This window comes from Etheostoma cragini, chromosome 6, assembly GCF_013103735.1.
Source record: "Etheostoma cragini isolate CJK2018 chromosome 6, CSU_Ecrag_1.0, whole genome shotgun sequence".
Lineage (NCBI taxonomy): Eukaryota > Metazoa > Chordata > Actinopteri > Perciformes > Percidae > Etheostoma > Etheostoma cragini.
Window position 1 is genome coordinate 27,459,249 of NC_048412.1, and position 18,333 is coordinate 27,477,581.

The 18,333-nt window shown below is 39.1% G+C and overlaps 3 protein-coding genes and 2 long non-coding RNA genes across 7 annotated transcripts in view; 1 reads left to right on the plus strand and 4 right to left on the minus strand.

The window, feature by feature from the left end:
* capn7 (calpain 7) overlaps nucleotides 1-127 on the minus strand; it is a 21,359-nt gene extending 21,232 nt beyond the window's left edge. For both annotated transcript variants that reach the window (XM_034873653.1, XM_034873651.1), the window contains exon 1: nucleotides 77-127. The gene's annotated coding sequence lies outside the window, so the exon portion shown is untranslated. The remainder of the gene's footprint in view (nucleotides 1-76) is intronic.
* Nucleotides 128-1,774: 1,647 nt separating this feature from the next.
* Nucleotides 1,775-4,017, plus strand: LOC117945935 (C-type lectin domain family 10 member A-like). Its single transcript, XM_034873681.1, has 7 exons — nucleotides 1,775-1,870; nucleotides 1,967-2,038; nucleotides 2,242-2,331; nucleotides 2,894-3,220; nucleotides 3,310-3,476; nucleotides 3,561-3,673; nucleotides 3,753-4,017. The coding sequence occupies exons 1-7, from the start codon at nucleotides 1,843-1,845 to the stop codon at nucleotides 3,904-3,906; spliced, it is 951 nt and encodes a 316-aa protein (XP_034729572.1). The 5' UTR covers nucleotides 1,775-1,842; the 3' UTR covers nucleotides 3,907-4,017.
* Nucleotides 4,018-4,039: 22 nt separating this feature from the next.
* On the minus strand, nucleotides 4,040-4,522 carry LOC117945952. Its single transcript, XR_004656926.1, has 3 exons — nucleotides 4,409-4,522; nucleotides 4,252-4,323; nucleotides 4,040-4,078 (listed from the first exon to the last, which is right to left on the minus strand). It is a non-coding gene; the product is annotated as an uncharacterized LOC117945952 (long non-coding RNA).
* Nucleotides 4,523-6,127: 1,605 nt separating this feature from the next.
* The window catches only part of LOC117945925 (C-type lectin domain family 12 member B-like), a 49,452-nt gene continuing 37,246 nt past the window's right edge, over nucleotides 6,128-18,333 (minus strand). Inside the window, exons 3-8 of one of the 2 annotated variants that reach the window (XM_034873668.1) lie at nucleotides 9,692-9,766; nucleotides 8,036-8,164; nucleotides 6,870-7,208; nucleotides 6,628-6,785; nucleotides 6,374-6,486; nucleotides 6,128-6,297 (exon numbers count right to left, since the gene is read on the minus strand). In XM_034873668.1, the coding sequence (XP_034729559.1) occupies nucleotides 6,168-6,297; nucleotides 6,374-6,486; nucleotides 6,628-6,785; nucleotides 6,870-7,208; nucleotides 8,036-8,164; nucleotides 9,692-9,766 (944 nt within the window). In that variant the 3' untranslated portion in view covers nucleotides 6,128-6,167. Of the gene's footprint in view, nucleotides 6,298-6,373; nucleotides 6,487-6,627; nucleotides 6,786-6,869; nucleotides 7,209-8,035; nucleotides 8,165-9,691; nucleotides 9,767-15,909; nucleotides 16,153-16,228; nucleotides 16,342-17,454; nucleotides 17,619-18,333 lie in introns of those variants that run through there. The other variant, XM_034873669.1, reaches the window with a different exon arrangement.
* Nucleotides 10,404-14,627, minus strand: LOC117945951. The gene is made up of 3 exons (XR_004656925.1): nucleotides 14,616-14,627; nucleotides 14,326-14,415; nucleotides 10,404-10,420 (listed from the first exon to the last, which is right to left on the minus strand). It is a non-coding gene; the product is annotated as an uncharacterized LOC117945951 (long non-coding RNA).

The window sequence follows — 18,333 nt, forward strand, 5'->3', positions numbered from 1 at the left end:
GTCACTACGACAACAACAGACGCTTTTGGCTGACGGTCGCCAGTTAACATGGACTCTCGTTAAACCGGAACACCGGATACCAAAACAACCATGTTGTTTCCGGGAAACACTTCTTCTTCTCGGTTTTTGTTAGTGGCAGATCACTGTTGTTATAGTATACCGCCACCAACTGTACAGGAGAGTGTAATACCACTAGAACTTCAGCGTCCAGGCTAGTATTAATACAAATAAATAAATAATAAATAAATAATAATAAATATACATATATGTGTATATATATATGCCTTCATAAATAATAACAGGCCCATTACTTTTTATTTTAAAAGCTTGACTCAGCAAAACATAATCACAGTATTCAACCTTCACATTCAAAATATCTCTTCTAGATCTTAAAAAGATCTCTAGCTGGACCCCAGGAAGACTAGCTGGTAATCTAGGCGCTAACAGGGCTCCTTATGATAAATACATAAATACAAATAATAGTCAATGATTATAAGGCAAGTTTTGAAAGAGTTAAACATTTGCCAGCGAGGTGACCTTTAAATAAGAAGTTTTATACACAATACAGTACACGTTTCTGGACATTACTTATCCATAAAACATTGTAAAATTGTATACTTTTAATCAATCATGCTTTTTTATATGTACATATACTGCATATTTTTTATTTTACAATCATGTTTATGGAGCAAATTAACAAAAGAAAACAAACACGTAATAGCTCTTTAGGTTATCCATTTTCATAATATCACCTTTATTAGATTAGATTAGATTAGATTAGATAATACTTTATTCATCCCACAGCGGGGAAATTCCCTTCTTACAGCAGCAATTTCTTCAATAAAAGCAAAAAAAAACAAATAAGTAAACACACACAAAAAAACAGGCAAACAACAGCCAATGAGCAGAAGGTAGACTGAAGTAAAGTGGCGTCAAATAAAGGTTTTGTATGGTGCGTAATACAAGAAACAATACTGCGGTTTAAGTGACGTTAAAATCAAATTGAATATGTAATTAGAGTAATAAAGCAAAATTAGGATAATATAGGATCATAGGAGTAGCATAATATAAATTATATTTACCTGTAAAAATTTGATAAAGCAATTTTACACCTATTTTAATTTCCTATTTTCTAGGAATATAGTTTTCTTGAAAACTTCTAATCTATTGAGAATAAAAATCCTGTAAGTATTCAATCACAAGGTATATCTAATATACGTCAAATGTACTTTATGTGCATTTCTTGATTTCATTTCAGAGACAGTAATGTATTTTAAAACTGCGGTTCAGCTGTTTCCAACAGGTTCACATCCTCATTGGCCAGACCCACTGTGTCCTCAACACCTGCTCCCCCGCACTTCCTATAACAACCAAATCTGCATTTGGTCTTCTGCAGCCGTTAACATTATGAACTGCATCTGAATTTAAGTCCCTTTTAATCTGAGCAATATGGAAGAAAAACCATGTGTGGCAGCATCTTTATTTAAGAAGCTTATTGGTGCAATTTGATAATAAGGAATGACAACCAGACATGATCAAATAAAACACATGTATTGACATTCTCTAATTTTAAACAACCAGGATCTGTACTTTTCTGACTTTGTTCCCCATGTGGTCTCACCACGAGAGACGCTGCGGACAGCAATGCACACATTAGACTTCCCCTTCACGTCAACACATTCTCATTGGCTGCCCAATTGATGAAAAAACAAGTCCAGCTGTGTTGTATCTGCTAAGTTGGAAAAACAACAAAGCAGCATTTGACTATCACCACAGCGGAGCAGACGCCCCCCTAACAGTCCTCATCCAGGACTGGAGCAGGACTTCAAACATCTGGTCAGGATGAAGAGAAAACCACAGGAGGAACTAGGTAATTTAAAATATTCTGTTTGTGTGTCTGCATGTAAGACATTATCTACAATATGTTTATGTACCACAATGTTGTCTACAGATGTTTATCTTTCAGAAGAAATTGAAGAAGAATATAACTATGTTGAGGCTCCAGCCTGGACTGTGGATGAAGTGGCAGCCCCTCCAGGTACACTTCACACATTTAATATTGTTAATCATGAGATGTATTCATCAAAAATGGTTGTTTTTTTAAATGCTAAAGATGAATATTAAAAATGTGAGTGTGTAAAACCTCAGTACTTTTCCCTGTATGACTTCAAATGTATTCAAGTCACCTTTGACTGTTAAATCAACATGATTAACTCCACTGAGTTCTTCTTCTTCTCTCAGACCAGAGGTCTCTCTTCTTCTCTCGGTCCTTTCCACTGATAGCAGTGTGCTGGCTGATACTGTTAGTCATCATGGGCCTTCGTATCTACTGTGAGTACCACTGTCTTAGCTTGTTGTTGGCAGTCCTTATTTATTTTAAAGGACAGGTTCACATGTTGTCAAGTTTGTCAGATGCCCATATGCACATATATATACCAGTTTGGTGTAATCCTTCCTCCTCCATACTGGTCCTGTGTAACGATATATCTGCAGCTAATATGAGGCTTCAGCAGTCTGAGTTAGAGAAATCAAGTGTATCATGAAGTTACAACCTTTTCAGTACAAAGTTCAATCTTTCAGACAGGATTTAACATAAACATCCAACTTTTACATTGGAAGTGCATTAGAAAGGGGAGCTCTTATTCTCTAGTAGAAACTGGAGGAATGATCAATTCAAGCATGAAAACCCAGTTTTAATGATCATACGGACACTGACTATTGATTAAAAATAGATTTAAAACAAGTTAGCCTTGTAATGCCTTTTATTATAATGACTTCTTATATTATTATAATGAATACTTCCTTATTTCTTTTGTTGTTGTATAAAATGTGTGTAAATAAACTTGCCTTGAATTAAAGTCTCAGAATCCATCACATTTCTCTGTTCCTGTAGTCACTTCTGAAAGCAACGCCAAGCTGACGGCAGAAACCCAGCAGCTGGAAACCCTGATACAGCATCTGAACACCACTCTACTGGCTGCACATGAAAACATGGCGAAGTACTGCAACGATCTGACAGTCCAGTTTGATCTCCTGACACATAACTATACTGCCTTAGAAAGCAAGATCAAAGACCTGACTGCAGTGAACCAGCAGCTGGAGACCAAGAGGACCAACTTAACAGAACAGATCCGAGACCTGGAGACAAACTGGAAGAAACTCAACGTCAGTCGAGCTCAGTGGAGCATTGATGCCTACTGCCCCAAAGATAAAGATAACGGTATGTTCAGATCCTATTAATAAAAATATGAAGCATCATAATAACACAGTGCAGTAAAGTTGTTCATTGGTTGGTCTCCGTTGTTTCAGTGAGACAGTGTCAAGCCTGCCAGGAGGGCTGGAGAGTCAACAACTCCAGCTGCTATGTGGTCCATGACGCTGAAGATCCTTCTGGTCATAACACCTGGGAAGAAGCTCGAGAAGTATGCAGAAGACAAAGTTCAGATTTCGTCATTGTGCATAATCAAGAGGAACAGGTGATGAGATAACTGTGGGAACTTTCTGCAGGTCTGTACTCTCTGTGATTCTGCAGATCTGATAACTTTTCCTGTTTTTGTCAGTATGCACTCAATTACTACAGCTGGTTCAGTACATCTATCATTGGATACTGGATTGGTCTGAGAGCTGAAGGAGGGAGATGGAAGTGGATTGATGGAAGTGATCTGACTGAAAGGTAAGAGACACATTCCTAAACACTCTGAATCCTAAAATCTATCAGCCTTGATCTAAACATCATGTTCTTCTTCCCTCAGCCACTGGGCATCACAGTCAGCCTACTGGGTACCATATCCACCACGTCCTTATCCCGGTCAGTGTGTGATGTCTGTCCAGAACATGGGGTGGAGATCAGTGAGCTGTAATGAAAGAAATAGATGGATCTGCAAAAAGGAGGCTTTATCTGTTTAAACACTGCATACTGCTACTTGAGAAGGCTATCGGATACTCTGCATGATAATATTAACTGGCTTATCAATATCAAACTATGACTTCTACTTCACAATTTTCAAAACTGTGTGTCAAAAAAAACAAAATGTATCAGATCAGTGAAAAGACCGAGAGAAGAAGAGAGACCTCTGGTCTGAGAGAAGAAGAAGAACTCAGTGGAGTTAATGATGTTGATTTAACAGTCAAAGGTGATCTGAATACATTTGAAGTCCTACAGGGAAAAGTACTGAGCTTTTACACTCATATTATTAACTTTTTTTGATGAATAAATCTCATATTTAACAATATTAAATGTGTAAAGTGTACCTGGAGGCGCTGCCACTTTATGCACAGTCCAGGCTGGAGCATTAACATCGTCATCTTCTTCTTCGATTTCCTCTGAAATATAAACATTGTGGTACATAAATACGTGTAGTAGATAATATCTTACATGCAGACACATAAACACAATATGTTAAAGTACCAATTTCCTCCTCCTGGTTTCTCTTCATCCTGACCAGATGTTTGAAGTCCTGCTGCAGTCCTGTATGAGGGCTGTTAGGGGGGCGTCTGGTCCGCTGTGATCCTTTACACTGGACTACTGCTTCGGATTAGTCGTTTTTTGCATTTCTACAGCTAATAATAACGTGTTGTTGAGAAGGGGAAGTATAGTGGTGGACATTACTGTCTGCAGTGTCTCTAATGAAATGAGACATTTTGCCATTTCCAAAGGTTTTGCTGCCACTGTGTCTTTCAAAAGCATCATGCATTATGAAAAGTAATAATACAACATACTGTTGCACAAAAGAGATGTTTAAAGTTTTACTCTATTATTATATATATTATAATATCTCACCAAAAGAAAAAAGTTCATCTTTTAAGGAAGGAACAGAGCTGGTGTGAAGGCTGAAGGGAAATGATAAAGTTTACAACAAACCAATTTATATTTCTAAGAAATGTGTTTAAGTTTTAGTTCTATTTTGAAGTCGTGACAGAGTTCCTGTTTGGTTAGCAGCTAATGTCTCAAGTCTTCTCCTTTAGTGAGAATTAAAAAAAAACTTCTTATTAAAGCAGTATTTAAATACATTGATTCTGATGAGAAAAAGTGATGCAGAGCCCTCTGTTGACCAACCGGACCAACAATATAAAATGTCAGAAACAAGAATGACAAAGAAGAAAATCACACTTCAAGTTATTGATAATTAACAGTTTAGTGTCCCTTCAGGCCAGTCACCGTGTTTTCCTAGATGCTGGTGTCAGCAGCAAACACACCACACCTCTCCAGGAGAAGAAGCGCCCGCACCTCATTTGCATAACGTTGAATTCAGCCAACTTTATGCAAAACTCAGCGCTTCTTAAAAGCTGAAGAAAATCTTTTAAACTAACATTTGTCAAACTGAAATGAAGACAGATTCAGAAACTGCTTAGTGTATTTCACGCATAATATCTTTTCACGAACACGTTTCGGTGAACTATTCACGTAAAATATGAGATTGTAGTCCATTATGGTCAGTTTTGAAAATCAGGAGCAGCTAGCCCCACGTGATGCAATCATCCAATCAGGACGAGTTTCTCAACATACGGCGTTGGTGGGGGTTTGCAATTAGAGCCACTCGGATATTACTTTTAATATGCTTGTTTTATGTGTTGGTTTTATTGCTTATGTTTTTAATGTGCTACAAGTGCTGTTTTACTGTAAATGTCTGATTAACATGTGATACACTATAAATAAACTATTGTTATGATGGCATTTTAATTTAAATGTGGCAGATTTGTCAGCTAAACATTCATTCTGTGAACTGTATTCATTTATAAAATGATTAAAATAGTTATTGTTCACCCCAAAGTGACCTGATGTGATATTATGTCATGTCATGTTAAAGAGTCAATAAGCAATATGTACAAAAAAGACAATACCAACACCAACAGTGTGCAGCGTTTTTAATCAAAGTAATAAAATCATTAGTCAACTCTTCATTTTAACATGATTTCCATCAGGATACAAACACTCAAAGAGAAGTTTGTTGGAAACATCGTGGTGAGAAGGAGCGATGCAGCGCCTCCTGCTGTAACAAGTTAAACTTTAAAATAAGAGGAAACAGGAAGTTGTTCCCTTTCATCAATCTGGTATAAAACATGTAATCACTGCATCTCTAACAAAGACTCAGAGAGAAACACACAGAGCACAAACACATATTTGATATTTGATATATATTTGATCATGCAGAGTCTGACTGCTGTGTTTAAACAGATAAAGCCTTCATTTTGCAGATCCATCTTTTTTTCTCAGTACAGCTCACTGATTGCCATGCTGCGTTCTGGACAGACATTACACACTGACCGTCAGTAGGAGGATTGTGTGGTGTCCACTTACTAAGGAGAGAACATGATGTTTAGATCAAGGCTGATAGAGTTTATGATTAAAATGGTTTAGGAATATGTTTCTTACGTTTTATTTGGATCACTTCCATCAACCCACTTCCATCTCCCTCCTTCAGCTCTCAGACCAAACCAGTATCCATCAGTTCCTGAACTACTCACGCTGTATTTACTGATTACGCCCTGAAAAGATAGAAAAAGTTATCAGAGATTTAGTCACTATACTTAAACATACTGATCAACAGACTCACATTGTTGAAACCAACAGACAATATGTTTCAATGTTCACCAGTTTATTATAAAAATTCCCAGTTTTCTCATTACATGTTCCTCTTTAGTATAAACAGCCAAATCTGAACCCTTTCCTCTGCAGTCTTCTCGAGCTTCTTCCCAGGTTTTCTGATCAGAAGAAACATTGTTAACCTCATAGCAGCTGGGCTCGGTGAGTTCCCATCCCTCCTGACAGGCTTTACACCGTCTCCCTAAAACAACAGAGACCAACCAGTCAACAACATTACTGCACTGTGATATTATTATTGGATCTAATTAATAGGATCTGAACATACCTTTATCTTTGGGGCAGTAGGCATCAATGCTCCACTGAGCTCGACTGACGTTGAGTTTATTCCAGTTTGTCTCCAGGTCTCGTATTTGTTCTGTTAAGTTGTTCCTCTGGGTCTCCAGCTGCTGGTTTTGGGTCTCCAGCTGCTGGTTTCGTGTAGTCAGGTCTGTGATCTTGCTTTCTAAGACATAGTTTTGTGTCAGGTTGTCCAACTGGACTGTCAGATTGTTGTTGTCCCTCATCGTCTTTTCATTGTCTAAGATGAGTTTGTTGTTGAGGTTTGTCAGGTTGCGATTGGAAGCCATCAGCCCACTTTCATCACTCTGATGACTTACTGTAGAAACTGCAAAATGAACATTAACTTCTTAATTATAGTAATATTTGTTGTTGACATTTAGCCACCTTTGGAAGTTATTTCCTGTCTGTCTTACTCTACATTCTGCAGCCTTTTGGAAGATTTTAACAAATCCCTTGAAAAGACTCAAACCAACTCTTAGTCTGTCTCACAATGTTTTCTGACTTCCCCAATGGACCCTGTGTCCCCCTCAGGCCCAAGATTAAACTTAAGATCACACTAAAGACTCTAAATATCTCACATTGCCTAAAACAGCTGACAACTAGTTTTAAGTCAACATTACTCAAACAGGAGTAAACAGTAGAATAGAATAATGTACTTGTTGGTGAAGTCTTTCAGTCACTGACCAGGTGCCAATGGCCTTTCTTATCAATGCAAAAAGTCTCCTTTAGACGCACTTGGTTGGGACTCTCGGCGTCATACAGATCATCTTTCGTACTACTCGTTACCGCTCTCAATACTACATCATCTTACAGCGTCGAGGTCGTGCTGCTGCTCTGGCTGGTGCATTCCAAAGAGACGCTAAAACTTGATTTTTGCATCGGTATCCGACACTGAGAACAGGTTGATATATCAGGCTTTGATACACACACTACTGTATTAATGGTGGACACATTTATTGTTGGTTTGGGTCTGATTATGGGATTTGTTGAAAAGAAAAATACTAAATCACCGGACTTATCATTTAAGTACTTTTATGCATACAGTGCATGTGTATTTTCTCATCGGGGCTTCGGTCTCATTCTGAATATGGCAAAGTCATCATTTATATATCAAACACTGTCACGCATGGACGGCCTGTTCAGTAAACTTACGGTGGTAGAGGACGACGACTGCTATGATGACCGACAGCAGAATGACACAAAGAATCCCCAAACAACAGGCCAGCCGCTGATACTGGACATTACAACATCTGTTTGCTGTCTTGTCTTGATAGAATCCTGCTGAGACAACAAACATACAAATACATTTGCAGTCTAAGTTAACCAAATCAAGAAAGTACCTTTCAAAGATTGTCTTTAAGTACAAAATTATTTATTATTAAAAATTAATTATTATATATTCATATACAAGGAAACCCTGTCTGAGGAAACACACAGAGAGAGAGAGAGAGAGAGAGAGAGAGAGAGAATAAAAAAAAACTGAAAAGTGGTGCTTGCAAAATTAATTGCCCCCTTGCGTTACTTTGTGGAGCCAACTTTTGCTGCTTGAGCTGTGTTGCTTTTACGCCAAACGTATCGTTTTGCATTGTGGCCAAAAAGTTTGATTTTGGTTTCATCTGACCAGAGCACCTTCTCCCACATGTTTGGTGCGTCTCCCAGGTGGCTTGTGACAACCTTTAGACAAGACTTTTTATGGATATCTTTGAGAAATGGCTTTCTTCTTGCCACTCTTCCATGAAGGCCAGATTTGTGCAGTGTACGACTGATTGTTGTCCTATGGACAGACTCTCCCACCTCAGCTGTAGTTCTCTGCAGTTCATCCAGAGGAATCATGGGCCTCTTGGCTGCATCTCTGATCATCTTCTCCTTGTCTGAGCTGAAAGTTTACAGGGACGGCCAGGTCTTGGTAGATTTGCAGTGGTCTGATACTCCTTCCATTTCAAAATGATCGCTTGCACAGTGCTCCTTGGGATGTTTAAAGCTTGGGAAATCTTTTTGTATCCAAATCCGGCTTTAACTTTCTCCACAACAGTATTACGGACCTGCCTGGTGTGTTCCTTGGTCTTCATGATGCTCTCTGCGCTTTCAACAGAACCCTGAGACTATCACAGAGCAGGTGCATTTATACAGAGACTTGATCTCTCTCTCACACACACACACACACACACACACACACACACACACACACACACACACACACACACACACACACACACACACACACACACACACACACACACACACACACACACACACACACACACACACACACTTTAGGACAACATTGGATCATTCAGAGATCCTCGCTGAACTTCTGGAGTGAGTTTGCTGCACTGAAAGTAAATGGTCCAAATAATTTAGCATGTACCACTTTTCAGTTTTTTATTTGCTAAAAAAGTTTTAAATATCCAATCGATTTTGTTCCACTTCACAATTGTGTCCCACTTGTTGGTGATTCTTCACGAAAAATAATTTTTTTTGTATCTTTATGTTTGAAGCCTGAAATGTGTGAAAAGGTTGAAAAGTTCAAGGTGGCCGAATACTTTCGCAAGGAACTGTATTTTAACAGAACGAGGACTGTAGATATGGTCCTGCATATCTTACACTGCAAGCATATTACGTGTCATTGTGCTTAACTATAGCGATAGAAACCATAACATTGGAAGTATTTATAGTGTTTTTGTAGAAGTAGTAGGGGCTGTAACATTAGCTGCACACGTTGAACACTGTCCCAAAGAGAGATTTTAAAAAGTAAAAACTCACAGTTCAAAGTTAAAAATATTAGAATTATAATTTTTGACAACCTACCGTTTGTGTCAGCAGTTAATTCAATTGTCTCACTCCGTCCCTTCACTTCATCATACACAGTTTCCTCCTTTTTAGCTGAAAGTTTCAATGACACAATCTCAGAATTACTATTAGGGCTTGTATTGGACCTAAGATACATACTTAGATCTTATTATACCAAATTAAACTTTAATAGAAAGCAAAAAAGAGATCTAATAGACACCATTTTACAAGATTGTAGTCTAGATATCAAAGATAGAAAAAAGATACAGTATCCGATCCACAGCAACAGCATAAGTTTCAAGATATCAATTATTGATACTCAATTTAAAAAAGAAGAAAAGAAATACTAAACTTACCTTGGGTTTGAGGATGTTTGTTACTTTTGAATACAACCGAAGCGTAGCTAACCTCCTCCGCCATGGTTACAGTCGCTCTGTTGGGTTCAGTCTGACTTGCAGGCGGATACACTAAGTACTGGTGTTTTAAAACCGCAGCGCATCTGAAAAGTGTGAAAAAACAACTTCTTCTATTAGTTGAGAAAGCCATTTTATCTGCAGTCAAGTCATGCTTTCAAAGACAGTACAATCTTGTGTTAAGTTGTCAAACTGGAGGGTCAGATTGTCGTGGTCTCTCCTCTAGTTCTCATCGTCGAGTTGTCTTTGGACATATGTAGATGCTGCATCAGTGTCTCCAGATGTTGCATTTCTGCCGTCAGTTCGGCGTTGTTTGCAGAAATGACAGAAGTAACTAGAGCAACAGAGAGAGGATGTTGTTGAAAAGTGTGAACCTGTCCTTTAATTATAATTAAGCAACAAGCTAAGACAGTGGTACTCACAGTAGATATAGAACATCTTGTTGGAATGATTGATAAATCTCATGTTTAACAATATTAAATGTGTGAAGTGTACCTGGAGGGGGGTGCGACTTTATGCAAAGTCCAGACTGGAGCATTAACATAGTCTTCTTCTTCTTTGATTTCCTCTGATAGTGAACCAGACCACATCTCAGATGGTTCATAATGGATTAGAGACTGGAACACAAAATGTTTTAAATTAATATTTTTTAATCCACTTAGAGGAAGATGAAGTCACACCGTCAGCTGCAGTAAAAGATACAGAGGCGTATTGAAGTTAACACCTTTAAAAATAACTTACCCTTACTGATGGTGTACCTGATGACACTTCCTCTCTTCAACAGACCAATGCTGGTAATTACAAGTAGAAAGAAGAGAGGCCATGCACCTCTACAGCCCAACATGGCTCTGTAGGATGTTCAGCATCAGCCCATGACTTACAATGACATTAAGAAGGCCTGGCACTGGGAAGATGTAATGTTGTGTTACTGTAGCTCCGTGTGAAACAGCTGGACAAGTTCTACTTAGAGAATAAGATTAGAAATCTATATAGAAATCTGGAAATGGACCACATAAAGCTGCAGATAGAGACATAATTCAAACTTCAACAGCTATAATAGCTCAGATAAAGGTCAATGAGGTGGAGGAGTTTACTTTATAACATGACAAATACAGTAGGCTAGTGCATTTGTACTTGTAGGATATGAAGAAGACTTCATTAAAGAAAGGCATATTATTATTTTTTTTACACATGGGAAGGTTAACATGTTGAACTCCTTACATGTTTTTGTAGAATTCATGGTAGGGTGGTTGGTTTTTCCGGGCAGGTACCGGGTCCGACCATCATGTTTTATTTGTTGCCATCACCTAGCAACCGTCTCCAAGTGAGGGAAGGTGTTTTTTTGGAGGAATCGTAGCCAAATCGGTGTAATAAATTGATGCTGTCAACACAAAGTTTAGGAGCGCAGTACTAATGATTCTGTTTCAAGTTTCCACTTCCTCCACAGTCCAGGCTGGAGCGTAACATAGTTACATATGAGGGCCGTTAGTCTGCTCCGCTGTGATGCTCTTTACGGGACTTCTGCTTTGTCGGTTTTTGTATTACTGCAGCTAATAATAATAGTAATAATAATAATAATAATAATAATAATAATAATAATAATGTATTAATGAGAAGGGGAAGTATAGTGGTGGACATTACTGTCTGCAGTCTCTAATGAAAGAATACATTTAGCCATTTCCAAAGTGTTTGCTGCCACTGTGTCCTTCAAAAGCATCATGCATTATGAAAAGTAATAATGCAACATACTGTTGCACAAAAGAGATGTTTAAAGTTTTACTCTAATTCTTTACTCTAAAAATTATATATATTAGAATATCAAACAAGCAGAAAAGCGTTCATCTTTTAAGAAGGGAACAGAGCCGGTGTGAAGTCTGAATGGATATGATAAAGTTTACAACAAACCAATTTATATTTCTCAGTAAAGTGTGTGGTTGTAGTTTTATTTTGAAGTCGTGACAGAGTTCCTGTTTGGTTAGCAGCTAATAGGCTCGTTCGAGATGAACTGCGCCTCGCCTGGAAAGTGGACGAGGGGGGGGGGACAGAAAGCTGCGGTAAAGTCGGACTGTTTCCAGCCGCCTTCAGGCTGGACAGGAAGTAACTGGACAGAAGTTTAATAAAATATAATCAGACCCACATATCAGCTGGTACCCAGTCTCCAGTTGTTTTAATTATGACAGAGTAGCTGTCAAAGTGCTCTACATGCGATCTGTTGCTGATTTTCATTAACAACAGACTGTAGATGATCCGTGGTCTGAACAGATTTAGTCTCTCTGACTTCTAAACGTCTATCAGCCACACCCCGTGTGTTCAGTACAGAATAAGTCTTTAAATCGGACAAATAGCAATTAAAATCCCTCCGATTCAAAAACAAAAAGTTTATATAAAACATCATCATGTTGTAAACCAATCAGTTGTTCAATCAGCTGAGAAGACCTCTTGAAGTTGGTGAAATGCAACTGCGGCCGCCTTGCTCTCGTGAGATTTCCGTTTCCTACGTGTGCACGACGTCAGAGCAAGTCGGACACAAATCTACCCAGCATGCAACGGGCGCCGATCGCCAGTGATTGATTCTGCGCAGACCTGGCTCATCTCGAACGGGCCTAATGTCTCAAGTCTTCTCCTTTAGTGAGAAGAACAAAAACTGTATTGATTGAAGCAGTATTTAGATACATTGATTCTGATGAGAACAAGTGATGCAGAGCCCTCTGTTGACCAATCTGGACCAACAATATAAAATGTCAGAAACAAGCATAACAAAGAAGAAAATCATTTTTCAAGTTATTCACAATAACAGGTTAGTGTAGGGCTGTGCAATAAAGATGGCAGAAGGAGGGCAACCAAACTTATTGTGCAAAAAAGGCAAAACCAAGTCTGTTGTCTGGGAAAAGTTACGTGAGTCACGTAACATTATGCTAAGGTACCGACTATGTGCTGGATAACTCCTTACGTATCTAGTAAATACTCCCACTGAGGACGACATGATTGTTCATATTGTGGCATAGAGTGAGTAAAAGTGTGACGCGTGATGCAATATTGTGTTATGGATCTGGAAATGTTCATTAGCTGTGTAACATTCTGGGTGATATAAGCTGAACAGACTCAGTTGTAAGAGAATTTAGTCTGATGCAAAGAGATAAAGAACACTAAAAGATTATACCCTGTAATTATTAAAAACTCAACATAAATGCTGCAGTTGAAGTTTCATATAAGTCTATAACAGTAATATATATGGATACTAAAAGGCCCTTTAAACACTGTCACCTACAGTTATATTACTCCAAACCTCATAATATGAATATAGGCCCACATTGTGAACAAAAACAAAAAAATCCAGCAATTGTTTTTTACACTTAACCCGCCCCCCCAGGTGCAGGATTATCGGCGTGCATGGGCCACACTCACCCCGCTGACCTTTAGGTGACCTCGGTAGTAGACTCGGTCCTGGGGGGCGGAGACCACGGGTCCGAGGTCAACAGTCCGGTGGAAAGAGTCTCTCTGCACCCACGTCTCCAGAGGCGGAGCTGGGCTTTACCTGGTCACCCAGTGCGCTACCTGGTTCCTTGTAGTCCTCTATGAAACTAGCCTCAGATTAGCATCTGAGCTAACGTTACTGAAGTTCAAGCACGCTAATGGCGGCGTTGCTTGTGGTTAAGCTAGCTGCTAACAACTCCTTCAGTAAACACACTGCTCTGTAACTTAGAATTAACAGCGGCTGCAATTTTGTCTCTCCCCGCATCAGCAGGTCCGTGAACAACGGAACCGCTCCGGGATCCGGTTTCTCATCGGCTCGGTGTCCTACCTGAGGCGGCCGGACACGAGAGAGTGACGAACTGCTCTCACACTAATTAACCTTCTCCAGGTGTTCTCCTGCAACCAACCAATCAGCAGCTAAGGAACATGGCGACGCCTCCAGACCGACTAATTAGAAGATGGATACACAAACAGCAATATAGGATGCAGGTTTAGGTTTTAACACATCACCACCTGTAATTACAGCACAAATTAAAGAAACGTGTTGCATTTACTGTCTTTAGTAAATTCCACTACTCCAATATAAATGGATATATTATTAATGTACAGTCTATATACAGTGTATGATTCAAACATTCATTTAGCGAGGATTACACTGAGCAAGAAGTGTTTTTATGAACATATGAGCATCTGACAGACTTGACAAAATATAAACTTTAATTTAATTATAATCAATCAACAACAAGCTAAGACAGTGGTACTCACAGTAGATACGAAGGCCCATGATGACTAACAGTATCAGCCAACACACTGCTATCAGTGGAAAAGACCGAGAGAAGAAGAGAGACCTCTGGTCTGAGAGAAGAAGAAGAACTCAGATTAATTTAATGTTGATTTAACAGTGAAAGGTGACTTGGATACATTTGAAGTAGAACCTACAGCTGAGCTGAGCTTTTAAACACTCATACTTTTAATTAATCATCATTGTCACATTTTTAAAAACATTTCTGATCAATACATCTTATGTTAAATAATATTAAATGTGTGAAATGTACCTGGAGGGGCTGGAGCATTACCATCCTCCATGCGTCCTGTATGAGGGCCGTTAGGAGGCCGTCTGCTCCGCTGTGATGCTCTTTTACTAAAACACTGGCTGGTACAAATGCTGTTGTAGTGCAGTGTGAACATGGATAACGTACAGTGTGAACATAAGTAGAACTCTAATATGACTTTAATGGTTTTAACCCACGCTGTGTGTTGTCAACCTTTCATCAACAGACAATATCTTTTATCATAATCAAACAGAGTCAATCATTTCTTTCTGTAGAGACCAAAGACCCATCTGACCAACATTCATTTCTACTTTTTGATCAACAACGTGATCGTGGAGTGTGTTTTGTGACCAAACATGGTGAGAATAAAAAACTACTTTGATGGACACAGTGATGTATTGATGACCAATTAAACATTAAACTTTCAACACAGCTCATTATCACATATTCTTCACCTTGTGATGTCCTCCCGGGTCAAAAACGGACTAAATTTGACATTTTTGTCCCTTTTTCAGACTTTTTTTTAGTTTTCACTAACACTACCTTACCACCACTACTTTCACACTACTTTTTGGAATTCATGGTCAATAACTCTCATTTATATAGAATTATACCTAATATTTGAGTTAAAAAAGCAGAAATGATGAATTATTTTGACTAATAGTTAAGATCAGAGGAATGAAAGTGATCAGTTGTATTTGCAAAGAGCGTTGGAAGGAATCTAATCCATTTTTTGTGGTAATTTGGTTAAAAACAAACCCGTATTTCAGATATAGACATTTTTTTTTAAAGGAGTCAAATTTGACCCGAGGACAACAGGAGGGTTAAGGGATAATGAGGAAAGACCAAATCAATAATTGTTCACACAGAAGTTGATTGTTCACCATACTGAGGACAGACATCCATCTCTCCTCCCCTGTACCTGAGGTTGTCTGTTAACAGCATATCCCAGCATGCACTGCGTGAAAGGCAGAAACAGATCGACATGCCCATGTTTGGCGTGCTGACATTTTCAGGAAAAAGAGAACAACAACACATGTTTGGCATAACATTTATTCAGTCTGTATGAAACTGCTTCTAGATAGAAAGATACCACTCAACCATCAGCTGTATAAATACATATAGAAACAGACTCTGGAACATTCTGTTGAGAACAAGTGATGCACCGCCCTCTGTTGGCCAATCAGGAGCAACAAAACAAAATGTCATAGAAACAGGAAATATAAGCATTGGTCTCTTAAAAGGAAGAAGAAAAGCTAACTGCAGGTATACGTTTAATCTGAGTGTCGGTTTGTTCAGACACACACAAACAGCTTGGAAAAATTGTGAAGTAGAAGTCTTCATAGTTTGATATTTATAAGCCAGTTGATATTATCATGCAGAGTCTGACTGCTGTGTTTAAACAGATAAAGCCTTCATTATGCAGATCCATTGTTTTCTATCACCACAGCTCACTGATATCCATCCAACGTTCTTGACAGACATTACACACTGACCGTCAGTAGCAGGAGGAGGAGGAGGAGGCTGTGGTGTCCAGTAGCTGAGGGAAGAACATGATGTTTAGATCAAGGCTGATAGATTTTAGGATTCAGAGTGTTTAGGAATGTGTCTCTTACCTTTCAGTCAGATAACTTCCATCAATCCACTTCCATCTCCCTCCTTCAGCTCTCAGACCAAACCAGTACCCATCAGTTCCTGAACTACCTTTGCTGTATTCATTGAGTGCATCCTGACAAGAGAGAAACAGTTATCAGATATTTAAACACTATAACTAAATAATCACACTGTTATCTACAGACTCAGTGTTCTAACCTGGAAAAAATACATTTCAATTTAATAATTTTGTTCATGGTCGTAAATTTCAGATGGGGAGGACATTCAAATTAAAATTTCTTAAGAGCAATACAGTGTGCTATAGAGGATTGACACGGGATCTTTTTACCGTCTGTTATTTCTCTGCAATATACAGTTAGAATATGGGCAGTTACACCAAAATTGATGGCGACTTGCACATTCGCTCGGAGTGGCAGCCAGCTGTACACACACACACACACACACACACACACACACACACACACACACACACACACACACACACACACACACACACACACACACACACACACACACACACACACACACACACACACACACACACACACACACACACACACACACACACACACACACACGTCATTACTTATTATTTGTAAGTATGTTAGAAGAAGTTATATGATCCTTGGATTACGGCTCTTCCTATCATTGTGAAGCAGATTTCACCAAGCGTTGGATTGTTCACCCACTAATAGGGAACGTGAGCTGGGATTAGACCGGCGTGAGACAGGTTAGTTTTACCCTAATATTGGGGTCCAAGGTACCGGATAAGTGGATGAAGATGGATGGATGGATGTTAAAAGAGAGAACTATCTCTCCCACTTATCTGACTGCTTCTCTGAATCTAGAATTGATTACTTTTCCTTGGGTTCCCCGATGTTAAAGCTGGATTTTAAACATCCCATTTTGCAGCTCAATTTGGCATTTTGAAGAATCCCACGAGCCCCTCAGACTTCTACCTAGCATTAACGTAAAGGCAGAAAACCAAACAGTGGACCAAACCACTGTGGGGCAGTGGACCAAACCACTGTGGGACAGTGGACCAAACCACTGTGAGGCAGTGGACCAAACCACTGTGAGGCAGTGGACCAACTATTTACACATTTATTTGAAGTATTTAATTATCTACCATCCACAACGTGGTTTTACTTGAATGACCTGACCCCCCCACCCCGATTCCTCCCAATTTCTGCCTGTGTGTCATAAAAATAACCAGTTTTCTCTTTACCTTTTCCGCTTGACTGTGTACAACAACCAGATCTGAACCCTTTCCTCTGCAGTTTTGTCGAGCTTCTTCCCAGGTTTTCTGATCAGGAGGAGCAGCGTCATGATACACATAGCAGTTAGAGTCTCTGAGTAACCAGCCCTCCTGACAAGGTTTACATTGTCTCACTGAAACAACAGAGACCAACCAATAAACAACATTACTGCATTATGATATTATTATTGGATCTAATTAATAGGATCTGAACATACCGTTATTTGTTTTGGGGCAGTAGGCATCAATGCTCCACTGAGCTCGACTGACGTTGAGTTTATTCCAGTTTGTCTCCAGGTCTCGTATTTGTTCTGTTAAGTTGTTCCTCTGGGTCTCCAGCTGCTGGTTTTGGGTCTCCAGCTGCTGGTTTCGTGTTGTCAGGTTTCTGATCTTGCTTTCTAAGACAACACCAACTGTAAAATGAAAATGTGCTTCTTAATTATAGTGCTCATGCAACTTGTTTACATTATAATAACAGACTTCCATCCATTACAGGATGGACTCATGTCATCTTATAAACAGTTAGGGGGTGTATGATCACTGAAACTGGGTTTCCTTTCTCTGATCATTCCTCCTGTTCACTCTTCTGCTGCAGAAATCTTGTCTGGGAAAACAGAGTGAAGTTTGTACAAAAAACGTCTCTAACTCCGACTTCTGAGCTTCATGTTAGCTTCTGATAAACCTTTGAATACATATTTACACAGAGCAAGTATGAAGAGATTACAGCAAGAAAAAGGTTTCTATGTATATATGGGTAATGTGAACCTGTCCTTTAAATAAGGACTACCACCAACAAGCTAAGACAGTGGTACTCACAGTAGATACGAAGGCCCATGATGACTAACAGTA

Bases quoted from the DNA above. Each gene is read 5' to 3' on its own strand.
- LOC117945935 (XM_034873681.1), top strand. From the start codon at position 1,843: ATGAAGAGAAAACCACAGGAGGAACTAG. The intron at 1,871-1,966 runs GTAATTTAAAAT...TTTATCTTTCAG, and splicing joins AAAACCACAGGAGGAACTAG to AAGAAATTGAAGAAGAATAT. The intron at 3,477-3,560 runs GTGATGAGATAA...TGTTTTTGTCAG, and splicing joins TGCATAATCAAGAGGAACAG to TATGCACTCAATTACTACAG.